The sequence below is a fragment of the Hoplias malabaricus genome, chromosome 2, assembly GCF_029633855.1.
Source record: "Hoplias malabaricus isolate fHopMal1 chromosome 2, fHopMal1.hap1, whole genome shotgun sequence".
Taxonomy (NCBI): domain Eukaryota; kingdom Metazoa; phylum Chordata; class Actinopteri; order Characiformes; family Erythrinidae; genus Hoplias; species Hoplias malabaricus.
In genome coordinates this window covers 22,134,839-22,162,403 of record NC_089801.1, presented here as the reverse complement: position 1 = coordinate 22,162,403, position 27,565 = coordinate 22,134,839, and the positions used below count along the sequence as shown (strand labels likewise).

At 42.0% G+C, this 27,565-nt stretch overlaps 1 protein-coding gene across 4 annotated transcripts in view; it reads right to left on the bottom strand.

The window, feature by feature from the left end:
* Window positions 1–27,565, bottom strand: part of mcc (MCC regulator of WNT signaling pathway) — a 122,206-nt gene that overhangs the window by 77,741 nt on the left and 16,900 nt on the right. The window contains exon 1 of one of the 4 annotated variants that reach the window (XM_066659234.1): window positions 24,898–25,148. The exons of the other annotated variants lie outside the window; for them this stretch is intronic. Coding sequence (XP_066515331.1) covers window positions 24,898–24,951 — 54 coding nt within the window. The 5' untranslated portion in view covers window positions 24,952–25,148. Of the gene's footprint in view, window positions 1–24,897; window positions 25,149–27,565 lie in introns of those variants that run through there. 4 annotated transcript variants of the gene reach the window in all.

Here is a 27,565-nt window from a genome sequence, read left to right as displayed (position 1 = left end):
TGTGCTGGACATAGACCACATTGTTTCATTTATTTAATTTGGTTAGAGTCTGCAGACGGCCAGGAACCAAAGCCATAATTGGGAAAATAAGGGGCCAAAGCATATCAGAAAAATTCCACACTGATCCTTCCTTCAGCTTCTTTCAGCAAGTTTCCTGCCTTTAAAACCGCTTTCTTAATTCACGGTATTTATAAACTCATTTTATAGTCTCTTTAGTTTATATTTTATTCTTGAAAATGTTCTATAACTCCAGCGTACTTAAAAAAAAAAAAACTCATAAGATGAAGAATCAATTCACTTTGTAGTTCCTGAATAAACCCGTTTATGGACCATGGAGTGGGCTCCCCATGAGGCAGACATGCGTAAAATATGTTTAGTACAAAATCAGCAAATTCACCCATGTCACGAGGTGTCAGTATAAATCACTGAAGAAAATGGCTGCTTGTCGTGTCCATGTATTTCTAGAGTTCATTCATTCATACATTCATTCGTTCATTTCTGTAACTACTTCATTACATTTGGACTCACAGAGCCTACCTGGAATTATTGGACACAATTCACCCTCAACAGGGAACCACTCCATCACAGGGAATTACAGAGTCACCCAGTCACACACACACACTCACCCAGACACTCACACACACTCACCCAGTCTCACAAACACACACACACTCACCCAGTCACTCACTCACACCTGTGGACAGTTCCACACACTCATCCAATCACTCACTCACACCTGTGGACAGTTTCACACACTCATCCAATCACTCACTCACACCTGTGGACAGTTTCACACACTCATCCAGTCACTCACTCACACACACTCATACCTGTGGACAGTTTCACACACTCACCCAGTCACTCACTCACACTCACTCACACCTGTGGACAGTTTCACACACTCATCCAGTCACTCACTCACGCACACTCACACCTGTGGACAGTTTCACACACTCACCCAGTTACTCATTCACACCTGTGGACAGTTTCACACACTCATCCAGTCACTCACACCTGTGGACAGTTTCACACACTCATCCAGTCACAATCACTGATTCTTTAGACTTGCATTAGCAGTCAGGCTGGAGGAGCGTACATGGATCATACTGAGAGAGGATAAGGCTGCACTCCAGCTGTTGTTTGTAGAGTCACAGATGTTGCGACAGCCCTTAAAACACAGGGAAATAAACTGGAAGAAAAGAGGCACTTGCTTTTCTGGCCATGATGTAATTCATCCATGAGGAACATAGGAGAAACTCTGTCAAAGCTGTTTCTTCAGGATTACAATTAAGTTAAAAGCATTATATATAAGGGCCGACCTCTGCAGCCCCCCACAGCCCCGAGCCCCCAGCCCCATCCATTTCAGCCACTCAGTGAGATGGAAAGGTGAGAGAATGTACTAGAACGTCCTGTCCATGGGTCAGTGGGGAAAGATGTATGTACAATAATTCAGAGCACTGTTGGGGTCAGCAGAAAATAACCCACAGGAAACAGAAACTCAACAAAGAGTTCCTTAAATAAAACTAAAGATTCTTCTTCACAACCACAAGACAATTGAGCAGCACATGAGCTTAAAGTCACCATGCGTAGGGGTGGACAATTATTCAATATCAATATAATATCATATTATAATATATTTCAATAACAATAACATGATTTTAAACACATTTTCAAGATACACTATTTACAGCATCCGTTGCTGACTGACAGCCGTTACACGTCGCCATCGTCAGTTCATTACACGCAATTTTAAAGTCACTTTAAAAATATTAATATTGACAAAGCCAGTGGTCTATGTTTGATGGTGATGTCATGTTTCTTGTTTGTCCTTGGCAGGTTTCTGTGGCTTTTATTTTGTTCATATCGATATCGGAATTATATTGTATCCATCCAAACCATGTAATATATTTTGGTATGAACGTTGCTCATATCGTCAAGCCCCAACCATGTCAACCATCAGCTAGAGGGGTATAAAGTCCTCCAGCACTGTGGAGCACTTGGTCTGATGAAGATCTATTTGTGCTTTCCCACTGTATGGCACCTACACTCCTCTATTTAAGTCTACTCTGCTGTTTTAGTTCCTGCTCACTTGTGGCTCAAAGTGAGCCGAGTAGTGTATACACTGCAGTGCGCTGATTGGCCAGAGACCTGTCAATCACAATGAAATGCAGACATCCAGCACTAATTAGGAATTTGAAAAAGCTCCAAGCTACAGAGATCACACTTGTTTTTATCTGATTGTGGTGCTCTAATGACCTGTAACAGGGAGGAAAAGGGCCTCTGTCACTGCTACTCCAGGCTCAGCAATACAGAAACTGCACTATGTATATTTTGGAGGAAGATGGTTTCAGGACAGGGCTGTAAAAGTGAGCAAAAATACCAGCTATTACCTAGTGTTCTTTTAACAGATGTTTGCATTCATCAAAACTGCTAACGTCCTATACTCTGAGAAAGTTATTAAATTAGAAGCTACTAAATTAGAAATTTGATTACGCACACACCTTCTCCCTGTAAATTAATTACATTAATTTGTGCGCTAGTGTACAGTATAAACCAAGGAGAAGGATATAATACTAAGCCTGGTGTTTTGCAGCATACTATGCTCCAATTAGTTTCCACATATCAATTTATTAAGGCTCACGTGGAGAACTGGTGCTGCGGTTGATGAACACTTATGTAATTTGCTTTTAAAAAAGATAAAAACCCCTTTGAGGCAGATACAGCTGAACATAAATCTCATAGAGCACTTTATACAGTTAAACAAGGCCAGCTAACGACAGAGACGTCAGAGCGGAGGAACAGTGAGTGTTTGAACTGAAAAGGATAAGGAATGCATTTGTGTCACAGAGGAATGGATGTCATTAAGTTGTGTACAGCATCTGTACTGTACAAAAACAATATCTTAGTGAGTGAAATCATGATCTAGTCATAGTATATTTAATATTTCTTTGTAGGAGGTTGTTGTAAGGATGTTATAAGACTCTGAGGATAAAGTCAGAATTCTGAGAATAAAGTCAAAATAATTCCAAGAAAAAAGTCTGAATGATCCTGAGATTAAAGTTTGAAAGATATTTCAGAGAAAAACAAGTCAGAATAAAACAGAGAATAAAGTCTGAATATTTGCTGCATGTATTACGGACTCGTACAATATGCTAAAGCTGTACGCATCGCAATCAAAGGCTGAACTGACAGGTTTAGTTGTATGTGGATGGAAGTGTTTAATAAATGATTCTGTTTATTCACTTTATTGACTGCTGTGTTCAAACAAGTAAATTAAAAAAATCAACAAAAATAGAGATACATGTTTTCCTTTGGGCAGCGACAAGATATTTTCATTGAGACTGATATTTTCTTTCAGAAACAACACAATTCTGCTGCTAATGAAGTGTCTTAGAGTGTTATTGCCGTTTAAGACATGTTCACTTTACACACTCTTAAACAGACTTAAAAAAAAACCATACAATCTGTGCTCAAAAGTGCAGTCAGTCACCTTTCCGCCAAAATGTAGCACACAGTATTTACAGAAGTGATTATTTTTTAATTTTTTTACATTTCCTCTTTAAAGGGCTTCTCACGTGAGATGAAGGATCTAATGACATTGTAGACCCTGAAAGAAGCCGTTTATGCTCCATGGAGCAGGTCTCCCACATGTCCATGTTTGCAGTAGTTTGAGTACAGAATCTCTGATAAATCCAAGCCACTGGCTTTCTGTACGATGGCTACTTTAAAAACCTACTTGAACAGACTGTTGCTGAAGATTTGCATCAGGAAGAAGGATCAGTCACCAAACAAACAAACAAACAAACAAACACACACACACACACACACACACAGTAGGTGTCAGTCGTGTCTATTTCATAACATCAGGAAAATCTTAGGAAATGACTGCTCATATTTAGAGGTAGTTTTAAAGAGTGTTTGCGATGTTCTGCAACAGAAACCATAAATAAAAGATTAGTATTTATCATAATACTTTTCAGAATATAAGAGATACTTATATGCGTATATCAGAGTAGTGTTTGGCAGAAACCAATGCAAAAAATGTTGTTGTTTCACCCTGATCTCCCATATTCCTTCCTAATTTGCTCAGCCAGCTGACACTCATCACCGGAGCTCGTACAGTCAGAAAGAAACGCTGAAAAGAATTTCTCCCACCCACTCTTACACTCGCAGACACTCGGCATACCTCTCTCAAGATTCCGATTATCCGTATTCCTGCTCCAGCCCACTCACCTTTCATGGGCACAGCGATACAAAGGCAATCCAGATCACTCCAGAAGCTCCTGGGCTTAAAATCCAGCTTCACTTTCAACAGCTCAACCTTGAGGATATGAACCCAGCCTTTCTCCAAGCTCTAGACTCGGAGATAAGTGTGTTTGACTCCTTCTGTTTGTCTGGAGCTGAAAGGCTGGAATGAGGCACTACTCTCTCTTTTCCTTTCGTTGTTTGCGGCACCCTTTCCTTCCTGACAGGATGGGGAGGGATGTTTGTGTGTGTGTGTGTGTGTGTGTGTGTGTGAGAATTAGGCCTGCACATTATATTGTCCATTCCTTTTACTGCATTTCTGACTTAGGAAATATTGATATTACAAATGAGCCATTTAATAAATCAGAAAAACATTCACCACATACTTTTTTTGAGAAAAATGAACAGATGTTGCAGCTGTAATCAATCAAATGATCCAGTAAATGACTATATTCATGTTTATATTGTATAATTTAATGTATTATTTGCTTTGTGCATTTAGCCTTCTGCCAGCATGCTTACAAACCCAAGATCTTCCTGAAAATACACCCACACACACACACACACACACACACACACACACAAGCACAGTAATCTGACTCCCAGAACACAAACAGCATCCCAGGTTTAGTCCACACAGGTCTACTGGAGGGCACCAGTGCTCCACAGGCCACAATAGTGTGTCTGACCTCAGCCCTGTCAGAGGTCAGTGAAGTGACCTCAGCTGGACATTAGAGACAGCGAGTCTGCACTTAAAACAGAACCTAGAAAAACACCAGTGACTTCAATCACAATGCCCTTATTCAGGCAAAGAGCCGGGAATGCAGGAAGCAGGATTAATCCATCTGGAGTCTAACTGAAGACACAAAAGGAATGTCATAATCATAACGTAATATATATAATAATATCACTGTATTTACAGGCAGTAATGAGCCCGATTTCCTTGGAAGTGGAACTGTAAAAAAAGGTCTAACAATCCTTTTTTTTCTTAAAGTGCAACTCACATGAGATGAATTCTTTACCGCCGCCGAATGAAGAGGTTTATGCTTCATAGATCACAAAGGTTGTAATTATTGTAATGCTTCACTGCCTTGCGAAAGGGAGAATAGAGCATCTGTCTTTGCTACTCCGGGCTCAGCACTGCAGAAACTGCACTATGTAAATTGTGGAGTAGGGTAGGAAACATCTCTAATTTTTTACAGCACTGTCCTGAAATCAAGATGGGACTAAACTCTGCATCTCTAGGGGGAGCTCCGTTTAAAAAAAAATTGAAATATTTCCTAGTGTTCCTATAAAAGAAGACTGACCTGATGGCTGCTGAAGATACACATCAGGAAGAAGGACTAGCTCCCCACCCACTCCCACCAAACACACACACACACACACAGTCTCAGGACAAGAGTCAAAAACAGAAACTTCCAGAACCAAATTCCTCACCACAACAATAGAGAGGCCTGTTCCCAAAGAACTCAGATAAGGATCAGCAGAAGTTGTACACAGTGCTCAGATGAATATCTAAACATTTGATTCAAAACAGTCGGTGGCACTGAACTATTCATAGCTCGAGACACGCAGAGCAAACGACACCATTTCACAAGTCATTAGCAAATCCACAGAGAAGAAAACACTGGAATTATTTCACAATATATTTTCTTAAACTATTTAACCCAGCTGCACGGTTTCTGCTTGTGGTTTATGTGCCACGGCAGATTTATGTTCACAGCAAAGCTGAAGAATCATATTTACAGATATTACCCTCACTTCAAATGTAGCGAATCACCAAAGATATAAGCTCATGGAGTAAATATTATATCAACATGTTCCATGTTTCGTTTTTGTTCAAAAGAATCTGCACACCTCTGAAGTTCAGTGCAACAAGTTGGTGGTTTTTTGCCTCTGTCTGTCAAGGAATCCCAAATACAAACCAAAACACATCATCAAAACACACGTATACACCCTACTCCACGTCTCGAGTGTCAAAATGCCAATATCCTATTGTTTGCCCATTTCCTTCACTCTGCAAGTGCTTCCTCACATGTCCACATCTTTTCAGATCCATGACTGATCCATGATAATGTATACATCACAAGGACACACTGGGTCTGCCCCAAACCTAGTGAGCCATCTTCATAGAGAACATTTTACATCATAGCGTGCCCACTCCCAACGTGTAGGCTGTGGCAATTCTACGACACCTTATTACGCTGCCTACTGAGATACCTTAATCTGGCTGAATTTTAAGTCAGCATCGAGTCGTTCCTCAGCCGCGAAGGCGATCCCATTCAAACGCAACTCCTCTCTATTTCACTGTTCTGCCAGAGCAAATATAATTAAATTGTGATAAAAACAGGAAGTTTAGAATCCATTTCCCCTAAATGCTGAGGTGACAGTAGCAGCTGAGGGAAGTAAACACCGGTTGTGAGCGGTGGGCGAGAACAGATGACCGTTAGAACGCTGCCTACGTAGTCAGTGCCCACTTAGGCAGGTCACTAGGTTTTGTGTCACTGATGCAAAGCGTAAAATGCACTAATCCTGGAGCTTTTTCTTAAATGCGAGTGAGAAAGTGTTTGAGTGAGTGAGTGAGTGAGTTACAAGTCCAAGTTCCATGACACAGGGTCAAACCAAATTCAGGGTTTTCCAAGATGGTTAGCACAATTTTTAGTAATGTAGCAATGTACTTCTTTTTTCACTCTCATAACAGTGTGTCACAATTACTCAAACCCTAGCCCTACTCCAGGCAAGTCTGTTAATGATTACTGAACAACTCACCACGACCTCAGGAAAATGTGTGATGAGTTAGGCATCCACTTAAAGCAATGTTAATTGGTGTGGTGCAAAATTAAGAGTCAACCACAGACTTCAAATGTGTCTTTGCTGTCTTCCATTAATGACGTTTAGTCATGGCTTCAGTAAAGAAACAGCTACCAAGAACAAGAGGGAAATCTGCACTCGGACAGAGAAACTACACAAACCTAGATAGAGAATAAGGTTATGATGGTTGAGTCTAAAGGTCTATATATGTCGATGCAGAGCCTACGCAGTTGTGAGCATTTATACTTCAGCGTTGGTGTCTGTGTCGATCTGCATTTACACCGCCACACCACTAGGGGTGAATCGCAAACATCTTCCTCTACACTATGTAGCACACAATGCAGTGGTGTTGTAGAATTATTTTTATAAATTGTGCAAAAAGTGCACTATTTAGAGAGAAGTTGTTTGGGACAGAGCATAGTTTAGATGAGGTGCCAGGAAAGAAACAAATACAAAGCCTGCAAAGTCCCGTTTTTTTGTTATTTTCCCCGAAGACATCTGTATTTTCCCTTTGTTCAGCATTTTCATGTCTGAGGGGATCTCTTGAAATGAAATTGTTGCTGTCTGCGGTCTCTATTGTGTGGAAAATAGGAGTTCATGTCCCCGTACTTCTTTGGTTCAACATAAACAATGTCCATCCAACTACTGACCAGTCACACTCGTTGCCGTCTGTGTCGACGTGACACAAAGTTACAATTCTGGAGAGGTGCGTGTCAGGCTACGGTGTAGGGTTCTCGAGAAATAGAGTGCTTCCTTCTCAAGACGAAGATCTGTACTCTGACTGCTTTATCTGTAAACAGGATAAACAGCCATGTCTTCAGTAAACAAAGTTTCCCCTTCAGAAAGGAGAAGTTAATAGAGGGTGATCTAGGGACTTAAGGGAGGGTTCCACAAAGAGCAGCCCACGGCTTGGAAAGCAATCAGCACATCAAGGTCCTAGCCATCTCAGACATCAAAGAGAGGATGGGAATTAATGGAGCTGAAAGAAGCTGCAGAGCTCTGTGCACAGACAGTTTCTGTGCTTTACTTTTAATGATAAATATTCAGAATCTGCATCAAGGAGGATGGGATTAAACTAGTGGGTATGATACAAATCGATACTGACAAACTGATGGTCAATATGGCTTTATTAATACTATGCTGTGTGCCAAGCTAGAGTGTATATCTTATGTTAGTATAATGACAAACGAGCCTGGACTACAATATTTGTCAGATTTAACAGGACACATCCGACCCCTTTTCCACAAGTGAACACAATTCTGGTCTTAACGAAACATATGTGACCTGATACCACAAGAATCAAACACCACAGCAGTGTTCTCCCCTGTCTAAACAGCCCTAATATAGAATGTTTAGAACGGCCAGTTTCAGTGCCTGTTCCTTTAAATAAGAATGAGCCACAGCACGATAGCCTTGGGAGCAAAGAGCAGAAGCTCTGGTTTTTAGCCATTTTCACTGGTTTATCTTTTTCCTCCGTTCTCATTTTCTCCATTTTTGTCCCCTCTCGTTGTTTTTGTTTTGGTTGTTTAACTTCATCTTTGTGCTCTCACGGAAACGCAGGTCCAGCGCTGTGATTGGAGAGACCCAGATGATTGGGGGGGGACAATTCTAAAGTGTCTGCACTCTATGTAATACGTAGCAAAAAACAAAAACAGAACAACTCATGTTATCCATGTTTCTGACTTGGACAGAACACACAAAAAGCACTGTGTGGATTTGTTGTGGGTTTGTGGACTCCAGATGCACAAATTAATCAACACAAGGGCTTTTTTTTTTCATACTTTTTCTTTCAAATCTTGTTTTGCCATGGTATCTGTCCTAAATAAATAGAGTAAAGAAAATCAGTATGTCAACACTCAGCCAATTTAAGGTGGACTCACTGAAGGTGAAAGATGTTCAACTTTGCATGCACATCCTAAGGTCACTGTGCCCAGTGACTAAGTCCGTTTGAGGGGTTTAAAGCCCCTTGCAATCGGCCATGGAGCTGTGGAAATACATTTACTGAGCTCTATCCAGTTCCTTTGGGACATTTCTGAGTGGCGTTTGTGAACCAGAACTAATCATATGGTTTTACCATGAATCAATAAAGGTGTCTATATTCATGTAATGTCTTGTCAACTTACATATGTCAATTTTTATCATGCTGTCAATAAATATGGTAAAATATATGTGCTACAAAATCTGTCCGATTATGAAACGGTGAAGTATTAAATCAGCTGCAGTTGCACTCGTCTCACTACAAAATAATTCTGATGCCTCTAATTCCTTCTCATTTTCCCCCATTTAAAAAAAATTCAACACTTTACTGAGCACAAATTGTTCTATTATATCCCCCCATAGAGCACGTTAATAATGGTAATGAACATTAATGAAGTTACATGAAAATCTCTTGGCTTCTCTGGACGGCTGCTCTGGGCATGTCCTTGAAAGGCAATGTTGGACCGGCAGACCTAGAGTGGACAATGTGTTCACGCATGCTTAGCTATTAACTTCACACTCTAATGATATGAAGCGACTCAGCAGCATTCCTTCATCTGCTCCAGCAGCTACGATGATTTAAAACCAGCAACCTGAGCCCAGCTCTGCCCTGAGAGCAGCACATCGCACATGTCACATCAGTTTTTTTTTTCCCTGGACAAACGCACCTGACTCAGCTAATGACTGCTCTAAAACCTGGCGCTAGTTCAGTCAGGTACGTTCAGACTGAACTCAATGTAAGCAGTGTCCAAACATTGCTAACAAACACTAGAAGCCAATCGACTTCCAACACTACATAAAAGAAGGCCCCTGCTGCCTTTTTAGGTGGATGCACTGTGATTGCCTCTGAGCTTGATATCTGAAATGATTTGGAAATTGAAGACTTTAAGTTACAGGCGTCCAACGCAAGAAAGAATTTCACATTTATTCATTTTAACTATTTTCTAACAAAAACTTAAGCATCAGGGGGATCATGAGAGGGAGTGCAGTTACACAGCTGTGATTCATTCTTAGGCACAAGGCCACAGGCACCAGTTAAACAAGCACTGTTTATTAGCAATAAGCAACAAAAAATTAGGACTCGTTTGTTTATTTAATAACTTATTTTCCTAGCCACACAAATCAGGCCGCAACTGGACTGGGATGAGACTGTTGCAAAGCAACACAAACATTTTCTGGCGCACTATTTTACTACTACCACTTACCGCAAACCACATACTTTGTTTTTGTTTATGTTTATGGGCAGAATTTATGGTCCTGATCCGTGAGGATCCATTGCTGAAAAAATGCCCTCTGCAGCAGTGTAAATTTTGTGAATGAAAACTATGACGAAAAATATTTGCTGACTTATTTTTCACAGTGAAACCTTGATGAAAACTAGATAATAATCATAATTTGAATGAGAACTATAACAAAATAAATACTAAATAATATGTGTAATATGTGATAAATGTCCCTTTATTTCTGATTTGAGGAAATACAAACTGAAAATGCGCCATGTGTTTGCTGTTGTCAGGGAGACGGCACTTGGGAATCGACTCTTCTTCACTATCAACATTTAGATTGATTTAGCAGCAGATGTTTTTGTGCCATGTGCGAAATGATTCAGAGTCGTCTGAGCAGCAGCTGTGAACACAGAACGTGTCTGGCATCAACCGCAGGCCAATGATTCACACAAGAACTTAAAATATTAACATTAAATAAATGTACGTAGATGCATTTAAACAAAACTAAAGTGCCATTTCTACAATAAATTTGGATAATAATGTGTTTAAACAATGTAACATAACCTTTAAGCTGTTGTTAATGAAAGTTAGTAATAATTAATACCTTTCAAAATATGGTTAAACATAGTGGACTAAAACTAGACTAAAATATTTTGATTAAAAATAGACTACAACTAATGAAATGTGATAAAAACTAATATATATTTTAGTAAGAAAGACTAAGACTAAATCTTAATCAAAATCAGCTGTATGTCATCAAAATTAACCCTTCTATTGTGGTGGAATGAGCAGAGGAAATGGAATCCATGCCCTAATAATCTGAACCCACCCAAAGCCCAAGGCAGCTGCTGATGCTGTGGAGACCCCCTTTAAAACTCTATCATGTGTGAAAATGATCCAACAGTGAATAAAACACATCTGTAAAGTAATACATATAGAGATCCCAATGCTGTTATTATTACATACATACATACATACATACATATACATATATATATAAGGTCTGTGCCATATCGTATCCTGTGCAATAATATCGCAATAAAAAAAAATTGTGATTATCGTGATATTCGGACATCATGCAGTTACTCGTAATATTGCATACATATAAATATATACAATATAAATATTCTAAATATATTTTATACAGGGTGGCACGGTGGCGCAGCAGGTAGTGTCGCAGTCACACAGCTCCAGGGGCCTGGAGGTTGTGGGTTCGATTCCCGCTCGGGTGACTGTCTGTGAGGAGTTGGTGTGTTCTCCCCGTGTCCGCGTGGGTTTCCTCCGGGTGCTCCGGTTTCCTCCCACAGTCCAAAAACACACGTTGCAGGTGGATTGGCGACTCGAAAGTGTCCGTAGGTGTGAGTGTGTGAGTGAATGTGTGTGTCTGTGTTGCCCTGTGAAGGACTGGCGTCCCCTCCAGGGTGTATTCCCGCCTTGCGCCCAATGATTCCAGGTAGGCTCTGGACCCCCCGCGACCCTAAATTGGATAAGCGGTTACAGATAATGGATGGATGGATGGATATTTTATACAATATCAGAATCTTGTTAAGTCACGATTGTTTACAAAATAAGCAAATGTTTACACATTTATTTGTTGTTTCTTCTGAATGTTAGAAATTGTTAGATCTGTACTAAAATAAAACGTAATATAATTTAAATAAGAAATTAAATATATTATTAATTCAGTTATAATAGTGTGTTCTTGAAATTATAAAGTTATTTTCCGTGTCCGACTGATAGTCTGAGGTTAGGCTGCTGTTGGTATTTACAGTGATATCCTAGCTCTGCTCAAGCTACGTATATAAATGCCTTACAAATAAATGAATTTTCACCTTGGCTGACCAGTGCATCCGCACTATATTCCACATCTGAAGCTAGAAGCTGCTGCCACATACATTCCTAAAGAATCCACAGCATTTACAAATAAAACGGTTTAACGCGCCGCTTGATCGGGCTGATCCCAGTTGACCCTACAGCGACCCCCAGCCTCAGATCCAGCCTTGGGGCTCCAGGTGGACGTCTCGGCCGCTCCACCACTTCATTCCGACTCCCACCGAAAAGAAAATGAAACCCATTTTATCCCTGAAGTTAATGTGTATGAGGTTTTTATGGCTTGAGCGATAGAGGAGTGAAAACAGTGTGTTTGTTTTGACTGGGGGGGGGAGGGGTAGGGAGAGAGAGAGAGAGAGTGAGCTCAGGCATTCGTTTTCCTGCCTAATGGGCTGTGAAAGGTGAATTATCTCTCTGCACACTCGCTCAGTCTCATGGACTCATGCAGCTCTGCACACTCAGCTCCTACACACTCCAGAAAGAACTACAAAAAACACACACGCATGCACTTACTTGCATTTAGTTCTGATTTACTTACAATAGGTGGGAGTTCAAGAGAAGGAGAGGAGAGAGAGAGAGAGAGAGAGAGAGAGAGAGAGAGAGAGAGGATGTTTCTTGAGGCTAATTAGTTATATGGTAAATATGAGGTCACATCATTCAGACTTCAAACTGAGGAGAAGGAACTGCAGACTGAGATGTGAGATTGCGGAACATAAATATTAAAACGACTGTGTCATACGAACCCTGTTTTTGGAAGACGCATTTGCGCTGTCTGACTGACTGACACCTAATGTTGAAAAGCCCATGCGCAAATAGGAACTGTTAATTCAGCCGTATTTCACAGAGATAACTTAAGGTGGCGCCAATACACCGTCTGTTGTTAGTTCAGCCATATTTCACATTCCAGATCAGTGACCAAATGTCCTCTTTTCCCCGGACAAGTCCTCTTCTTGGGACCTAAAAAAATGCGTCAGGCAGTGATTTCTAAATCACAAAAAATGTCCTGGATTTTGCTGCCTGCAGACTTTCCTCATCCCATTTCTTACTATAAGCCGTAAATCCTTCATTAAAATGTTCACTTCGATGACACTGTTGAAAGGTGAGCACAGGGCACGAGGGTGGAAGTGTTCAAGGGGTCAGAGGGTTGAGAGGAATTGGGACACACTCGTGTCACTTCAGCGCTGTAGGTCCACCATCCACCTCAGTGAGCAGCTCAGTGTTTTACTGGAGCCTCAAACAGGAATGTGTTGAACGTTGTTGAGGTAGTATTTATCATAGTCTCTTCTTTATGTTTGGAGAATGTTTCTGTGACACAGCCTTTTGTTTTCTACTCCATATTTAACAAAGAGAACTATTGTCTGTCCTTATAACGACACAAATACACGGACACATCTCACCATTACTGACTTTCTGACGAGTAAATTACATCTGCGCAGCTTTCTGTTTAACTTTACACAAAAATGGGCAAAATCTCAGGATTATTAAAGAACACCAGAGCAAGGCGTTACTCCCAGCAATGCCCTGTTCCTTTATCAAGTGTAGATTACTTGGTTGATAAAATGTTAAGGCGCTTGGTTTTAGAAACGTTCAAAAACTGAAATGCTATCTTGTTGCTGTCTGGTAAACGAGTTACTTTAATGTCATCTCAACACAGTGCTTCAGTTTTGTAGCGTGGTATGAACAGAAAACAGGCTTTTCATGATCATACACACACTGTCAGCAACTGACAAGATAAACTAATTTTATAGTGTGTTATTATTTGTTATTATTGTAAACAAAAATATGATATGATATGAAGCACCAAAGCTTCTGCAGACCTTCCAATGACAAGGGTATGTATTTTGGGCTTTTCCTGTTGAAATTCCAGAAACACCTCTGTGACAGTGGCTATATCACTAATGGCAGTCCGGCTAACCTAGGCTTCCCTAGTTTCTCTTTGCTCTTGTTAATTTTCCTACTTTGATATTTTCTCATTTTTCACCTTATTCATCTTATTTTGTAATATCGGTTTATTTTGTATAATAAATAAACAAAAGTGTCAGGTGAGAAATGTAGCATCATAGTGTTCAGGGGCTTATGAAGTCATGGATGAGCAGAGAAAGCCCCTTGTTCTGTTTTGTGCAGAAAAGGAGGGAAGCTCTTAGCATCGTATGATGCTATTTATTTTGAATGCTTAAACATTTTTGATGGTGCTCCACTGTTCCAGGTCCAGTGCTCCACAGCTCAATGCTGAGGGGCTTGATATGCCTTTAGCCAACACTCTCAGAAATAAAGGTGCGGTCGAGGTACAATTTTGGTCACTAAAGGTACCTTTAAAAGTTTAACAGCGTTTAAAAGTCCAGTTTTGTTTGTTAAAAGGTGCATTACATTCTCTTCTCTAGAAGGAGACAATTGTTTGTTTCATTATAAAACTGTCATATTAATAAATAAATAAATAAATAAATAAATGGTGCATATGAAATCAACACAATTTTAAAATCTACAATTATAATAAAATAAGGTACAATTACGTTCCCTAATTAAAGGTATAAATACATATGCTTGAGGGTACCACTACAGAGACGGCAAAAGATACCACCAACGTGACAAATTTTCAGACAGTGTACACATGGCATTTGGCATGGTGACCTCAGCTCATGTGTAGCTGCTTCAGAGTGTCTCACTTCATTTCACGCTTTTCTACTGTGAGCTGTAGGAATCACTCATTGAAGCACCATCCAAAGGTTTAGGGACATGTTGTGTATTCGGTTCTCGGAAACTGATGAACTCTATATTTATCCCCCAACTGATTTGGATCTTTAGAAGCAATGAGATTAGTTTTATTGGACTCTGGCAAACTACAGACTGCACTGATACAGATAAAACTAATTGAGTTTCGCTTCAGCAGAAGCATATTTCCATTTCAAGCGATACGTTTCTTTAGGATTAAGGGCTAAACGTAAATATTTATGCAGGGAGTGAAGCTGGGAGGCTTAGAGAGCAGGCAAAGAACATTGACTGAACCCAGAACATGCCCAGGACGAGTAATGAATTTAGCAGAGCTTCTCAGTCTCATGTGATTTCCACACACGGGGGCAAAGGGGATGTTCCAGGGGAGAGTTCCATGGGATCAGTTACTAAAGCATGGGTTCTACACAGTGGAACTGACTGTTACAAGCTCCTCTCCTCTTCTCGAGAGCTGCTGACCTTCAGGTCAGTCCAACACTTGAGCATACATCATGTACTTTAATGTCACAAGCAACTGTCCATGCGAATTCAAAGTGTAAGGCATTTATTGAACAATACGGGTTGTGTATTAACCACCACATATCAGAGGCATTATTCAGCATCTATTACTCACTTAACTTAGACATAACATCACAAATACAGAGCATGTGACAGAGACATCGAGAAATGCAGTCTATATACAGGCCCAGGCCCAACCATACCCCTCATTTTCAAGTGCTATCTTGTCACTTGGGACTGTGATACAAGGTGTAGTGATTAAATTCCTTAAACCACTCCTCTATAATCCTCTTTCTCTGCCAGTCTGCAGTGATATCAGAGGAGTGGTACAGTGCTGCAACCTCACCGCTGGACTTTATTTATTCATTCATTTATTGTCGCAGTGGGGCCTGAGGAGGAACACCTGGAGCAAACCCACACACACACAGGAAGAACACTGCTGGACTAGGCAAATTTAAATGTATTTATTATATAAGTAGCTAATTCAATATCTTAGTTAAATAAGCCTTCGGAATCATCTGATAATCATGTTATTACACTCAACTTTTCTGTGATATGAAGCTGAATTCAGCTTACCTCTAAACTTCCAGTTCCACCTTAAATGTTGCAGTAGCTTCAAGCACCAGCATGTAACTGCTTCACCATTTAAGGTGGAACTGGAAGTTCACTAGCTACCGAAAATTCAGTTTGAAGGGTCATGTCGCCCTAACACTTCACCTTTCTCCTCTACACCAAAAAAACTTGAAACACCCTCAAACTAGGCAAATCGGAGGGGTAGGGCTAAGTGTTAAGGGCAAGGGGTGGAATGGGATTCACCCATAATCTTCAAGAAAAAAGCAGACACATGCTAAATATTTATGAGTTTAATGTATATATGCAAATTTTGGTGGGGGGTAAGAACCCCCCCATCCCCCACACTTGATTTCAGGATAGTGCTGTAAAAGTAAATTACACGTTGTAACTATAGGGGGAGCCAGGGAGCAAACATAACAAATCTTACAGTGTTCCTTTAATGGTTTAACTGCATAGAAGCCCAGTAACAGTGATCTTTTTGGCAAATAGTGTAATTATTCTATTTTGAAGTGTTGTTTTTACAAAAATCTTTACAAAATCTTTACAAAAACAAAAACTAACCACAGTAGATTTAGTTGAGAGGAAAGAAAACAATGAATCTTAGCTTGATGATGGGGACAAAATAGAGAACAATAAAATAGAAAGAACAGTTGGAAAGTTAGTTACCAGAATTTTCTTTTTAAATAAATAAATATATATAAATACATAAAGAAATAAATAAGACACTTGCCGTTGAAAATGACCAAAAAATGACCTGATGTTCTCAAAATACCATCCCTACTATCAACAGTTCTTCTATTCCTAAGACACACCATCAGTTGAGGTCACTCACAGTCACAGCCCAGCTATAACAGCCAGCACTGCTGAGCGAATATCCCAAAGGGTTTCAGTCCTACTGTACCCGCAAGCCCAACTCGGCTGGTTCTAGAAGCTGTGTGTTCGTCATCATGCTGAAATATTCACGATGGAGTGCCCACTCCAACAGGCCTAGAGATAGACCGCTGATAGAGGATCAGTCTTGGTCCCCATGAGCTGCACAGTAATCACAGTACCAGACAGAATAGTGATGATCCCAGGTCTGCACTGGGATGCTTGACCGAAAAGGATGTGGACCCTAATGTGAGCAGACACTGGGTAGAAAGTGATGAATATTTCAGGGTCATTACAAACAGACAATTCCCACTCTGCCCATTTCGGTTTCAGCGTTCTTAGTCGGCTCAGTACGTAATATCATGACAAAGCATTTCTACCCAGAATATTTTTTATCAGGAGGGTATAAAGACCCCGATTATGTACCTCCCTTTGACTTCCAACAACTCAGACAATCCCCAGCCTCCCAAAAAGAGCGCATCGTTGGGAGTAATAATGAAAGATTAATACAGGAGCGTCCGGGGAGCCAGCTCTGAGCTCTCAGAACAGTGATTAACCATGATGGAATGGGATAATTAGAACAGGGCTTCATCGTGAATCAGTTTCAGCTGCTCACAATCGAGACATGACTCAAGATTTGAAATGAGAAGTAAGGGAGATGTCCAAATCGTACGTGCTCTGAACTTTGGATATGGGTGGGTCTCGTCTTTCGCTTTTTTTGTCCCCTTTTAAGGACTTTACATGAAATGATCAGTGCATGTGCCCATTAATACGGGGTCTTGGAGCCTACCAGACCAAAAACGGTTAAATAAGACCACCCAGTCACTTTCAGGGCACTACCTCAATAATAAAGAATGACTGTATATAATAATAAAGTGGCTGTGTCCACCCACTGTCCACACACCTACATCACTGGTCCACCTTGTAGATGTAAAGTCAGAGACAGCAGCTCATCTGTCACTGCAGAGTGTGTGTTGGTCGCCCTCTAGTCTTTCATCAGTGACACAGGATGCTGTTGACTGGATATTTTTTGTTGGGGACTATTCTCAGTGTAGAATTGATACTGAGGGGTTTAGCACTGCTGTGTCTGATCCACTCATACCAGCACAACACACACTAACACACCACCACCACTGGTGCAGCGCTGAGAATGATCCACCGTCCAAATCATACCTGCTCTGTGGGGGTCCTGTGGCGGACCACAGAGCCTGACCATTTAAGTAGGGGTTGAAAGGAGACAAGCAAAGTATGCAGAGCAACAGATGGACTACAGTCTGTAATCGTAGAACTACAAAGTGCTCCTGAGAGAATGGACAGTGGATGTATCTACATAAACACACACACACACACATATATACATATACATATATATATATATATATTTTTTTTTTTTTTTTTTTTTTTACACATTAGCCCTGCAGCTGCAGTAGCAGTACTCTTTAAAAACCAAACTTTAGACACTAAATATCTCTCGACATGGTGAGGGCAAGGAATAAATTGTGCAAATTAGATTTTTTGTCAGGCGATCACTTTAGAACACCACTTTCGATCACTTGCGACTTGAGCAATGGCCTGCAAATTGCTGCGCTTAGCTCATTGACGAGGGGCTACAAATCTCCCTTTGCCCAACCAGCGCTTTCCAGCACCTTCCGATCCCATTGGAAAAATAAAAACAAAGCTCACAAAAGCGCACACTCAGGAGGGGTTTTAGTGAAGCTTGTGGGTTTAAATAAAGCACCTCGTAAATACGGAAGGAATAAAGAAGCGTTTCTTGCATCAACACTGAGCCTTTGTTCCGGCCGGGGTCTGTAAATTGTCAGGGCGACTGCTTCCCTCTCCAGCGAGTTTGTCTTCCCTCTAGGAGCATCGTAAATCAAAGAGCCGGGGCCTGGCGGTGGTCAGATTCAGTCTCTTCATTCACTCCTCAATCCTGGTCGGCATCGATCACGCGGAGGAAGGCTTTATGAGCCGGCTGCCGCAAGGTTTACGTCTGATGACTGTTAGTCAATCTGCCCGGGGAGAGGAGTTCGGCTGGACGATAAATCCGAGGACCGCGGGACCCTGAAGATTCTTGGAATGGAGCACTTACTGGAGAGGGACACGATTTGAGATGGAGACAGATAGAGCTAGAGTTTGACAGCTGCCCGAGGTCCTAGAAGACAGGTGAGAAAATGAATTTACCCAGTGTCTGAGTGTCTGTCTCTGTCTCTCTCTCCGAGACGAGAAAGAGGTGAGACGAGGATCTTCAGCATCAATGGACAAGACAAAGCATTTCTTAGCTTGAGGGCCCGTGGATTTCCCTGAACGCTGGTAAGACTAAAGCTGCTGGCTTAGAAAGAAGCGTCAGCACTTTCATGCCCTTCTTCCCCAATCCCCTCCCATTCCCTCACTCAGCACCAGCCCTCAGTCTACCTTCAGTGCTTCTGCTGTGGCTCGCCTTAAACACATGATGCAATTAAAACAGTGAAGGCCTCAGAAATAGGAGAGAGACGTTTCGTGACAAAAGCCTACAATATTTGTTTAATACTAAATTCATTAATTCATACATCCATCTTCTGTAACCACTTCATCCTCATCAGGTTCACATTGGGTCCTTGGTCTACCTTGGTTTCACTGGACACAAGGCAGGAACACACTCTGGAGTAACCACACAACACTCACCCTGTCACTCACACACTCACAGCTGTGACTCTCAGACAAATTTACACACATTCACCCTGCCACTCTCACACACTCAGTTGTGGACAATTTCACACTCATAGCTGTGGACAGTTTCACACACTCACCCTGCCACTCACACACTCACAGCTGTGGACAATTTCACACACTCACCCTGTCACTCACACACTCAGTTGTGGACAATTTCACACTCAGACCTGTGGACAATTTCACACACATTTACCTGTCACTCACACACACTCAGTTATGGACAATTTCACACTCACACTGTCATTCACATACTCACAACTGTGGACAATTTCACACATTCACCCAGTCACTCACACACACACACACACAGCTGTGGACAACTTCACACATTCAACCAGTCACTCACATCTGTAGACAGTTTCACACACTCACCCTGTCACTCACACATTCACAGCTGTGGACAACTTCCCACACACTCACCCTGTCACTCACACATTCACAGCTGTGGACAACTTCCCACACACTCACCCTGTCACTCACACATTCACAGCTGTGGACAATTTCACAATCTCACCCAGTCATTCACATCTGTGGAAGGTTTCACACACTCACCCAGTCACTCACACACCTTCAGCTAATCCATCTAACAACATCTGTTTTTGGACGATGAATCCCCCCCAGCTCCAGATTGAAGCTAAAGGACAGCAAAATTAATACAAAAGCCTTTGACAATTTCTACAAGGCAATTCCATTAAAAGTCTGGAATCAGATTTGTTTCCTCTCCGTTAAAGCCCTGATGTTTCTTTGGGGAGTGGAGCAGACTTCTCATCATTGCCTCCAAACAGGCCGTCAAGTTGGCATTAGATAAACAGCACAAAAAGCACTTTCAACTGAGGGGAAACACAGAAAACTTTGTAAACACTGAGAAAAGCAAGCTTGCACAACCCTCTACACCATTAAAGCTCCATTTCGCAACGTGTGGCAGCTGCTCTGAGCGCTAAGGAACGAGCCAGATCTTTGGCTAATCGCCTGCTCTGCCAATTAAAACACTGCATTTTTAATGATGTGGTCCAAATCGAAAACGTTCCTCACTTATTGCTCCTCTCCAGCCATTACGAACTTTACATAGTGCAGCTAACAGCGCAACACGCTCCCATTACATCTTTCGGAAAGACTAATAGCAAACACACTTCCTGTAACTGAGTATTGAGTAACACAAGCTATTACAAGCACATAAAACAATACAAACCGAGTCTCCTTTCGCCCGAGAAACTGATTCAATAAAGCTGCTCAAAGTGGCCGTCGTCTTCCTGAGACTTTATGACATATGGCTGTTGTGAATGGATTTTTAACTGGTTTCATGTGTGGAAAGCCTGGAGCTAGGGGGGGGGGCTGGACTCTGAGCTAGAGTTAGACACTGAAACCCAGCTGTCACTGAGCTTAACAGAGGAGGAGGAAAGACGAATGAGAGAGAGAGAGAGAAAATACAAAGGACAGAAAGACAAAGAGAGAGAGAAAAAAAGGACCACTTATTGTGATTAGATAAGGTAGAGAGGTATGGATGATATTGATTGGTATCAGCTGATCATGGAATGGAATTCAAGTGGAGAAACGGAAAGAATCAGAGCTAATGCTGTAACAAATCTGTACTGAAATAGCACAGAGACTGTGAGACACATTGTTAGATCTCAATTGCTGTATGTTTATGTTAATGTTTAAGTCATTTCAAGTTTAGCAGTTTTTAAAGCTAAATATAATCTCTGTAATGACTCCAGACTGAAAAAGGAAAAATTGTGCCACCTGTAAATGTGATTTTTTCATTTGATGTAATTCAAATATCAAATATATCATTTCTACACTATTACAACAGATGGCATCACCGGTGTCAGGGCACTTTTCCGGGCATTAATTGTGCTGAACTACAGCTTATATGATTAACATGTAACAAAAATATAACATACATTGCCCTACAAACATTTCTCTGAGCATATAATTGATATTTTTAGAACTAATCAAATATATGTTTCGCTACATGCATCACAGGTTCAATGCATCACTTCTTTTAGTGAGACTAGCAAGAGTAAGAGAGACCAAGAGAGAGCGTTTACAAAGTGGTTAATATAAAATGCCCTTTAAACCTCATCATAGCCTCCACTACAAGGGCTGCCTGTTCTACGATCTAAAAAAAATCTGAATTCAAGTAGGGCTTTGCCATATCGCATCGTTCACAAAAATATCGCCATAATTTTAAAAACGATATAAAACATCTATGTCATGATAATAGTGATATTCTGACTTATGTAATGACATCTTGCTGTTACCTATAATATGGCATACATTCTTTACATGAGTGATTTCGACAGTGAAGCACGGTGGAAAGTGGCTCTGAGTTGGAGGAATTGGCTCCAAAAAACAAAAAAAAAGGGGAGTGACTTCAGTCATATGGAGGTGGTTTGGTTGCAAAATAACCGACAGACCATAAACCATGGTAAAGTGTAAAAATAATATTTATATTTATTTAATAAAATTAACGGTAATATAACGTTTATTTTGTTGCAATAGTGTGTTTTTGAAATTAATAAAAGTTTTTTTTTAATTGTTTTCTTTTTCATATCGCTAAGAATATCGTTATCAACAAAATACCCTGAATTATTGTGATTTTATTTAATGGCAATATTGCCCACCCCTAATTTCAGGTAACTTGCTACTGACACCTCCTGTAAAAAGACGACACAGCTCAGTAAGAGATATTTTAACAGAAGTGCTGCTTTGTTTGCTCCTTTTACATGGGAGCATGACTGGCCAAACACATTTTAATAAAGTGACACAGCTCCAGGCTAGGTTTGTGGGTTGAAGCTCTGCTCTGGTAGACTAACTGTGAGGGGTTTCCTTCGGGTGTTTCCTCCCACGGTCCAAAAAACACACGTCGGTAGGTGGATTGGCGACTGAGAGTGTGTGAGTGAATGTGTTGCCCTGTGAAGGACTGACGCCCCCTCCAGGGTGTGTTCTAGCCTTGTGCCCAGTGATTCCGCAACCCTGAACTGGACAAGGGTTACAGACAATGAATGAATGAATGACTCAGTTTCTGAAAAACAGAAATGGCACGGGCATAAGCAAAGTTGTGTGTGCCGTTAATGACTGCATTCTGTCCATGTAATATATTTAAAGTAATTGGGCGCAAGGCACCTGTGGACAATTTCACACACACACAGTCACTCACACCTGTGGACAATTTCACACACACACACACACACACACACACACACACACACACACACACACACACACACACACACACACACACACACACACACACACACACACACACACACACACACACACACACACACAGTCACTCCTGTGAACAATGTTGCAAAACCACTCCATGTATCAAAATGAGTTTCTGGACTGAGTAGAAGCCAGAACACCTGGAAACCCACACAGACACTGGGAGAACACATCTGACTCGAAGCAGGGACTGAAGCCACAACCCAAGGACCCTGGAGCAGAGTGGCAGAGACACTACCTGCAGCAGCACCACCACGTTTCCAGAGTTAGCTAATTTCACTGCATTATTCACACTCAATTTGTACTCCAAACTATGGGAGAAGAAACAACTCAGTGGAGACAGTGATGAAGCTTGTGTCTTGTGTTCCTCAGCTTTCGTAAGTGTTCCAGCAATATATCATTCCACCTAGGTTTGCAGATGTCCATTAAATATATATATGATTACATTTTTTGTGGGTTTTATATTGTTCATATCGATATCTGCAATGTATAGTATCAACAGACATTAAAAAATATATTGTGATATAAATCGTGGACCCGGAGGAAACCAACGCAGACACGAGGAGAACACACCACACTCCTCACAGTCACCTGGAGGAAACCCACGCAGACACAGGGAGAACACACCACACTCCTCACAGACAGTCACCCGGAGGAAACCCACGCAGACACAGGGAGAACACACCACACTCTTCACAGACAGTCACCCAGAGGAAACCCACGCAGACACAGGGAGAACACACCACACTCCTCACAGACAGTCACCCGGAGGAAACCCAAGCAACAAGAAACAACTTGGTGGAGACAGTGATGAAGCTTGTGTCTTGTGTTCCTCAGCTTTCATAAGTGTTCCAGCAATATATCCTTCCACCTAGGTTTGTAGATGTCCATTAAATATATATATATGATTACATTTTTTTGTGGGTTTTATATTGTTCATATCGATATCTGCAATGTATAATATCCATCCATCCATCCATTATCTGTAACCGCTTATCCAATTTAGGGTCGCGGGGGGTCCAGAGCCTACCTGGAATCATCGGGCGCAAGGCGGGAATACACCCTGGAGGGGACGCCAGTCCTTCACAGGGCAACACAGACACACACACATTCACTCACACACTCACACCTACGGACACTTTTTGAGTCGCCAATCCACCTGCAACGTGTGTTTTTGGACTGTGGGAGGAAACCGGAGCACCCGGAGGAAACCCACGCGGACACGGGGAGAACACACCACACTCCTCACAGACAGTCACCCGGAGCGGGAATCGAACCCACAACCTCCAGGCCCCTGGAGCTGTGTGACTGCGACACTACCTGCTGCGCCACCGTGCCGCCCATGTATAATATCAACAGACATTAAAAAATATATTGTGATATAAATCGTGGACAGACATTGTCCAGCCTTACATTCACTCTCAGAAAATCTCACTGTGATGGAAACCTGAGAGGTATGTGTTATGTACATATCTCTCAGGTTAACAACCAAATTTTATATTATTTTTAGATTTTTAAGTTTGAGCAGATTTCATAAATCCCAGAATTCATGTTTGTTTTCTAATTTAAAACAATGTTTTTATGAAAACCTATAGAAACACGTCTGTACCTTTGAAGGGGCGTTTACACGGTCTGTAAATAAAAATGTACCTGAACGCAATATTATTTTTTGACAGCGTGGAAAATTATAACACAGAGCTGCTGCAGTAAAAACTAGGTTGTCTAGTTATAAAATAATGAGACTGACCCATTGGACAATGTCTGTGTGTTGCTGATTGAATTCAGCCCTTGAGGGGAAATAACTGGGGACCCCTGCCGTAGATGAACCACTTGTGGTCCCTAAAAGACCATTTCTTCAGCTGAAAGAAACTTTTTTAAAGAACCCATCCATGGGAAGGAGCAGTGCTTTAAACACCTCCTTACTTTTAAGCTCGTAGTCCAATAAGTTTGGGGAGACACCAAAACATAAGCGAACATCCCGGAGCTAAACTGACCGCTGTAGCCAAGCTGTCCCTTTGATGACTAAGGCATTTTTAAGCACTCGCCTTTGCACCAGTCACCGGCAAAGATCTGCTCTCAAAACCTACAGAGACGAAGTGAGTAAGAAAGACAGAGAGGGAAAACGACCCGCATGTCCTCGCGAGCAAACGAGCGCAGCAGTGAACACACCCCTCCACACCTCCTTGGCTGAATCGCAGCTTACCTCGCTGTCCGTCTGCAAATCGCTCCCAGCGCCGACTGCAACTCCGGAGTTCATGGTGTCCGAACTCTCCGGGTCAGTTCAGATTCCTCGGCTAGTATTCCACAGTTGGGGAGAGCCGGAGCCGGAGGAGGGGTGAAAAAGAAAAAAGAAACAGCAGCGCAGGAGAAAAACCTAGTCTCCTCTTCCTCTCAACTCCCTCCGGCTTCCACCAGGACATCCTCGACGCCTTGGAGAATTCCTGAGCTTCTTCCAGAGGTCTTCCACAGGTTTTCCCCTAAAAGAGGGGATCCGAACAGCGGAAGAGAAGAGAGACAAGGCGCACAGCTTCAGAGAGCCTGCCGGAGACTCCCGGCTACAGCTCCGCACTGCACATAAGCACACACACACACGGAGAGAGGAAGCGAATGAGTGAGAGCAAGCGAGCAAGAGAGAGAGGGAGGGCAGGAGGGAGGGAGAGGGACCTCCCTGGGGCCTCACTGCTGCGGGGAGGTGTGTGTGTGTGTGTGTGTGTGTGTGTGTGTGCGCGTGAGTGAAGGGATTCATTCACTGCCGTCACAATCCTGCCTGTCAGTGTGTCAGTGGGCAGTCACAGTCCACCTCTCTCTCTCTCTCTCTCTCTCTCTCTCTCTCACACACACACTGTTGGTGGTATATGGATTCAGCACATGTTTGTGTGCGCTTAGGACTTAAGCAAACATGGTAAATAGGATACTACTGAATGGACAGCTCAACACACTTGGAGGAGAACACTAACTGCCTGTTATTTTTATAAGTTAAAAGATGTCTGCATTGTCTAGACTCGTACTGAGTGATGGGGAAGAGGGACGGCCATCCAACCCACCCAAAGTGTGGCAGTGTTACTTTTATTGTTGTCGATGTTTATCTGATGTTGAAAAAAAAAATTCCAGTGCAAAATAAAAGTACTCCCTCGAGGCTGGTCTAATGGCACATTGCTTTGTTCTTCTCTGCTGCAAATTCAACTTTTACAGCCCTGCAGTCACACAGCATTCCTCCTTCTTCTGGCACTCGCTCTGTATATACTCTCCACACACACACACACACACACACACTTGTCTGTTTCATTTTCGACTCAGGCTATCTCTCAGCCAGGGTGGATGGTCACTTTAACCACAGAGCAATCCCCCAATGTTCAGAGCCCATTAAGGCAATAGCAGCACAAAAGGAGAAGTGGCTAGCCTCCAGTAATGGCATGTTTCAACACACAGCGTCCCATCCACTATTTCTGATTCCTTTTCTTTTCCCCCCACTTAAATAACATGGCACCATTCCAACACCCTCCCTTTCTCTCCCTCTCTCTCTCTCTGTCTTTCTCTGTCTCTCTCCCCTCCTCTCTGAGGGCTGTTAAGTAGATTATAGGCCGCTCCTGGCGTTGAGGCTGTGTAACAGACTTAATTATGGGTGTACTTCATTCTGTTAGACTACTCTTCATTAAGCACTGTGTCAGGGTCCATTACCAAAGCACTCGCTTGATCTTGACTACGGACCACGTCGTTAATTCTCGTCTAAGCCGAGCCGTATGTAAATCTCAGGGTGTTTGAAGACGGGTTCAGGGTTTGTAAGAATGCAAACGCAGCGACGATGGTATTTTGCATCAAGTTTGGACATGCAGGTAAAGTACTTTCTCCTGCATTAGCTCAATAGCTCCCTCTAGTGTAAGAATCCTCCACACAATCAGAATTCTTTGTACAGTCATGGACTGACAACCACTGATAGAGCGGTAGAATATATACCACCATTTAAAGCAGAAAGACTTTCTAAAACTGTTCTGAATGTCAGCGGTGGATCTAACTTAAGGTTGTCCACTCAAATATACACCCAACAGTTCAGGACTGCATTTGCTTGCTTTTTTTATTTATTTATTTTATTTTGCTTGCTGATTATTTATTAGGCGTAGAACAAAGTTTTAAAATGTTTGTGTGGTTGTGTAATATTCATTCATTCATTGTCTGTAACCCTTATCCAGTTCAGGGTCGCGGTGGGTCTGGAGGCCTATCCAGAATCATTGGGCCCAAGGCGGGATCACACCCTGAAGGGGGCGCCAGTCCTTCACAGGGCGACACACACACTCACACCTACCAACATGTATTTTTGGAATGTGGGAGGACACCGGAACACCCGGAGGAAACCCACGCAGACACAGGGAGAACACACCACACTCCTCACAGACAGTCACCTGGAGGAAACCCACGCAGACACAGGGAGAACACACCACACTCCTCACAGACAGTCACCCGGAGGAAACCCACGCGGACACAGGGAGAACACACCACACTCCTCACAGACAGTCACCCGGAGGAAACCCACGCAGACACAGGGAGAACACACCACACTCCTCACAGACAGTCACCCGGAGGAAACCCACGCAGACACAGGGAGAACACACTACACTCCTCACAGACTGTCACCCGAAGCGGGGCTTGAATCCACAACCTCCAGGTCACTGAAGCTGCGTGACTGACACAACTCTTTTGTAATATTATGGTAATTGTTGTTTAGTTTTAGAAATGACAAATGCCATTATTTTCCAAATAAATAAATAAAAAAACACTAACTAATAATGTAGTTACTTGAAAATTATTGGTCACTGCATTCACTATGAGTTCCCTGTAAAAGCTGTGCACCAATTTGTTCTGTGCTTGGGGATAAT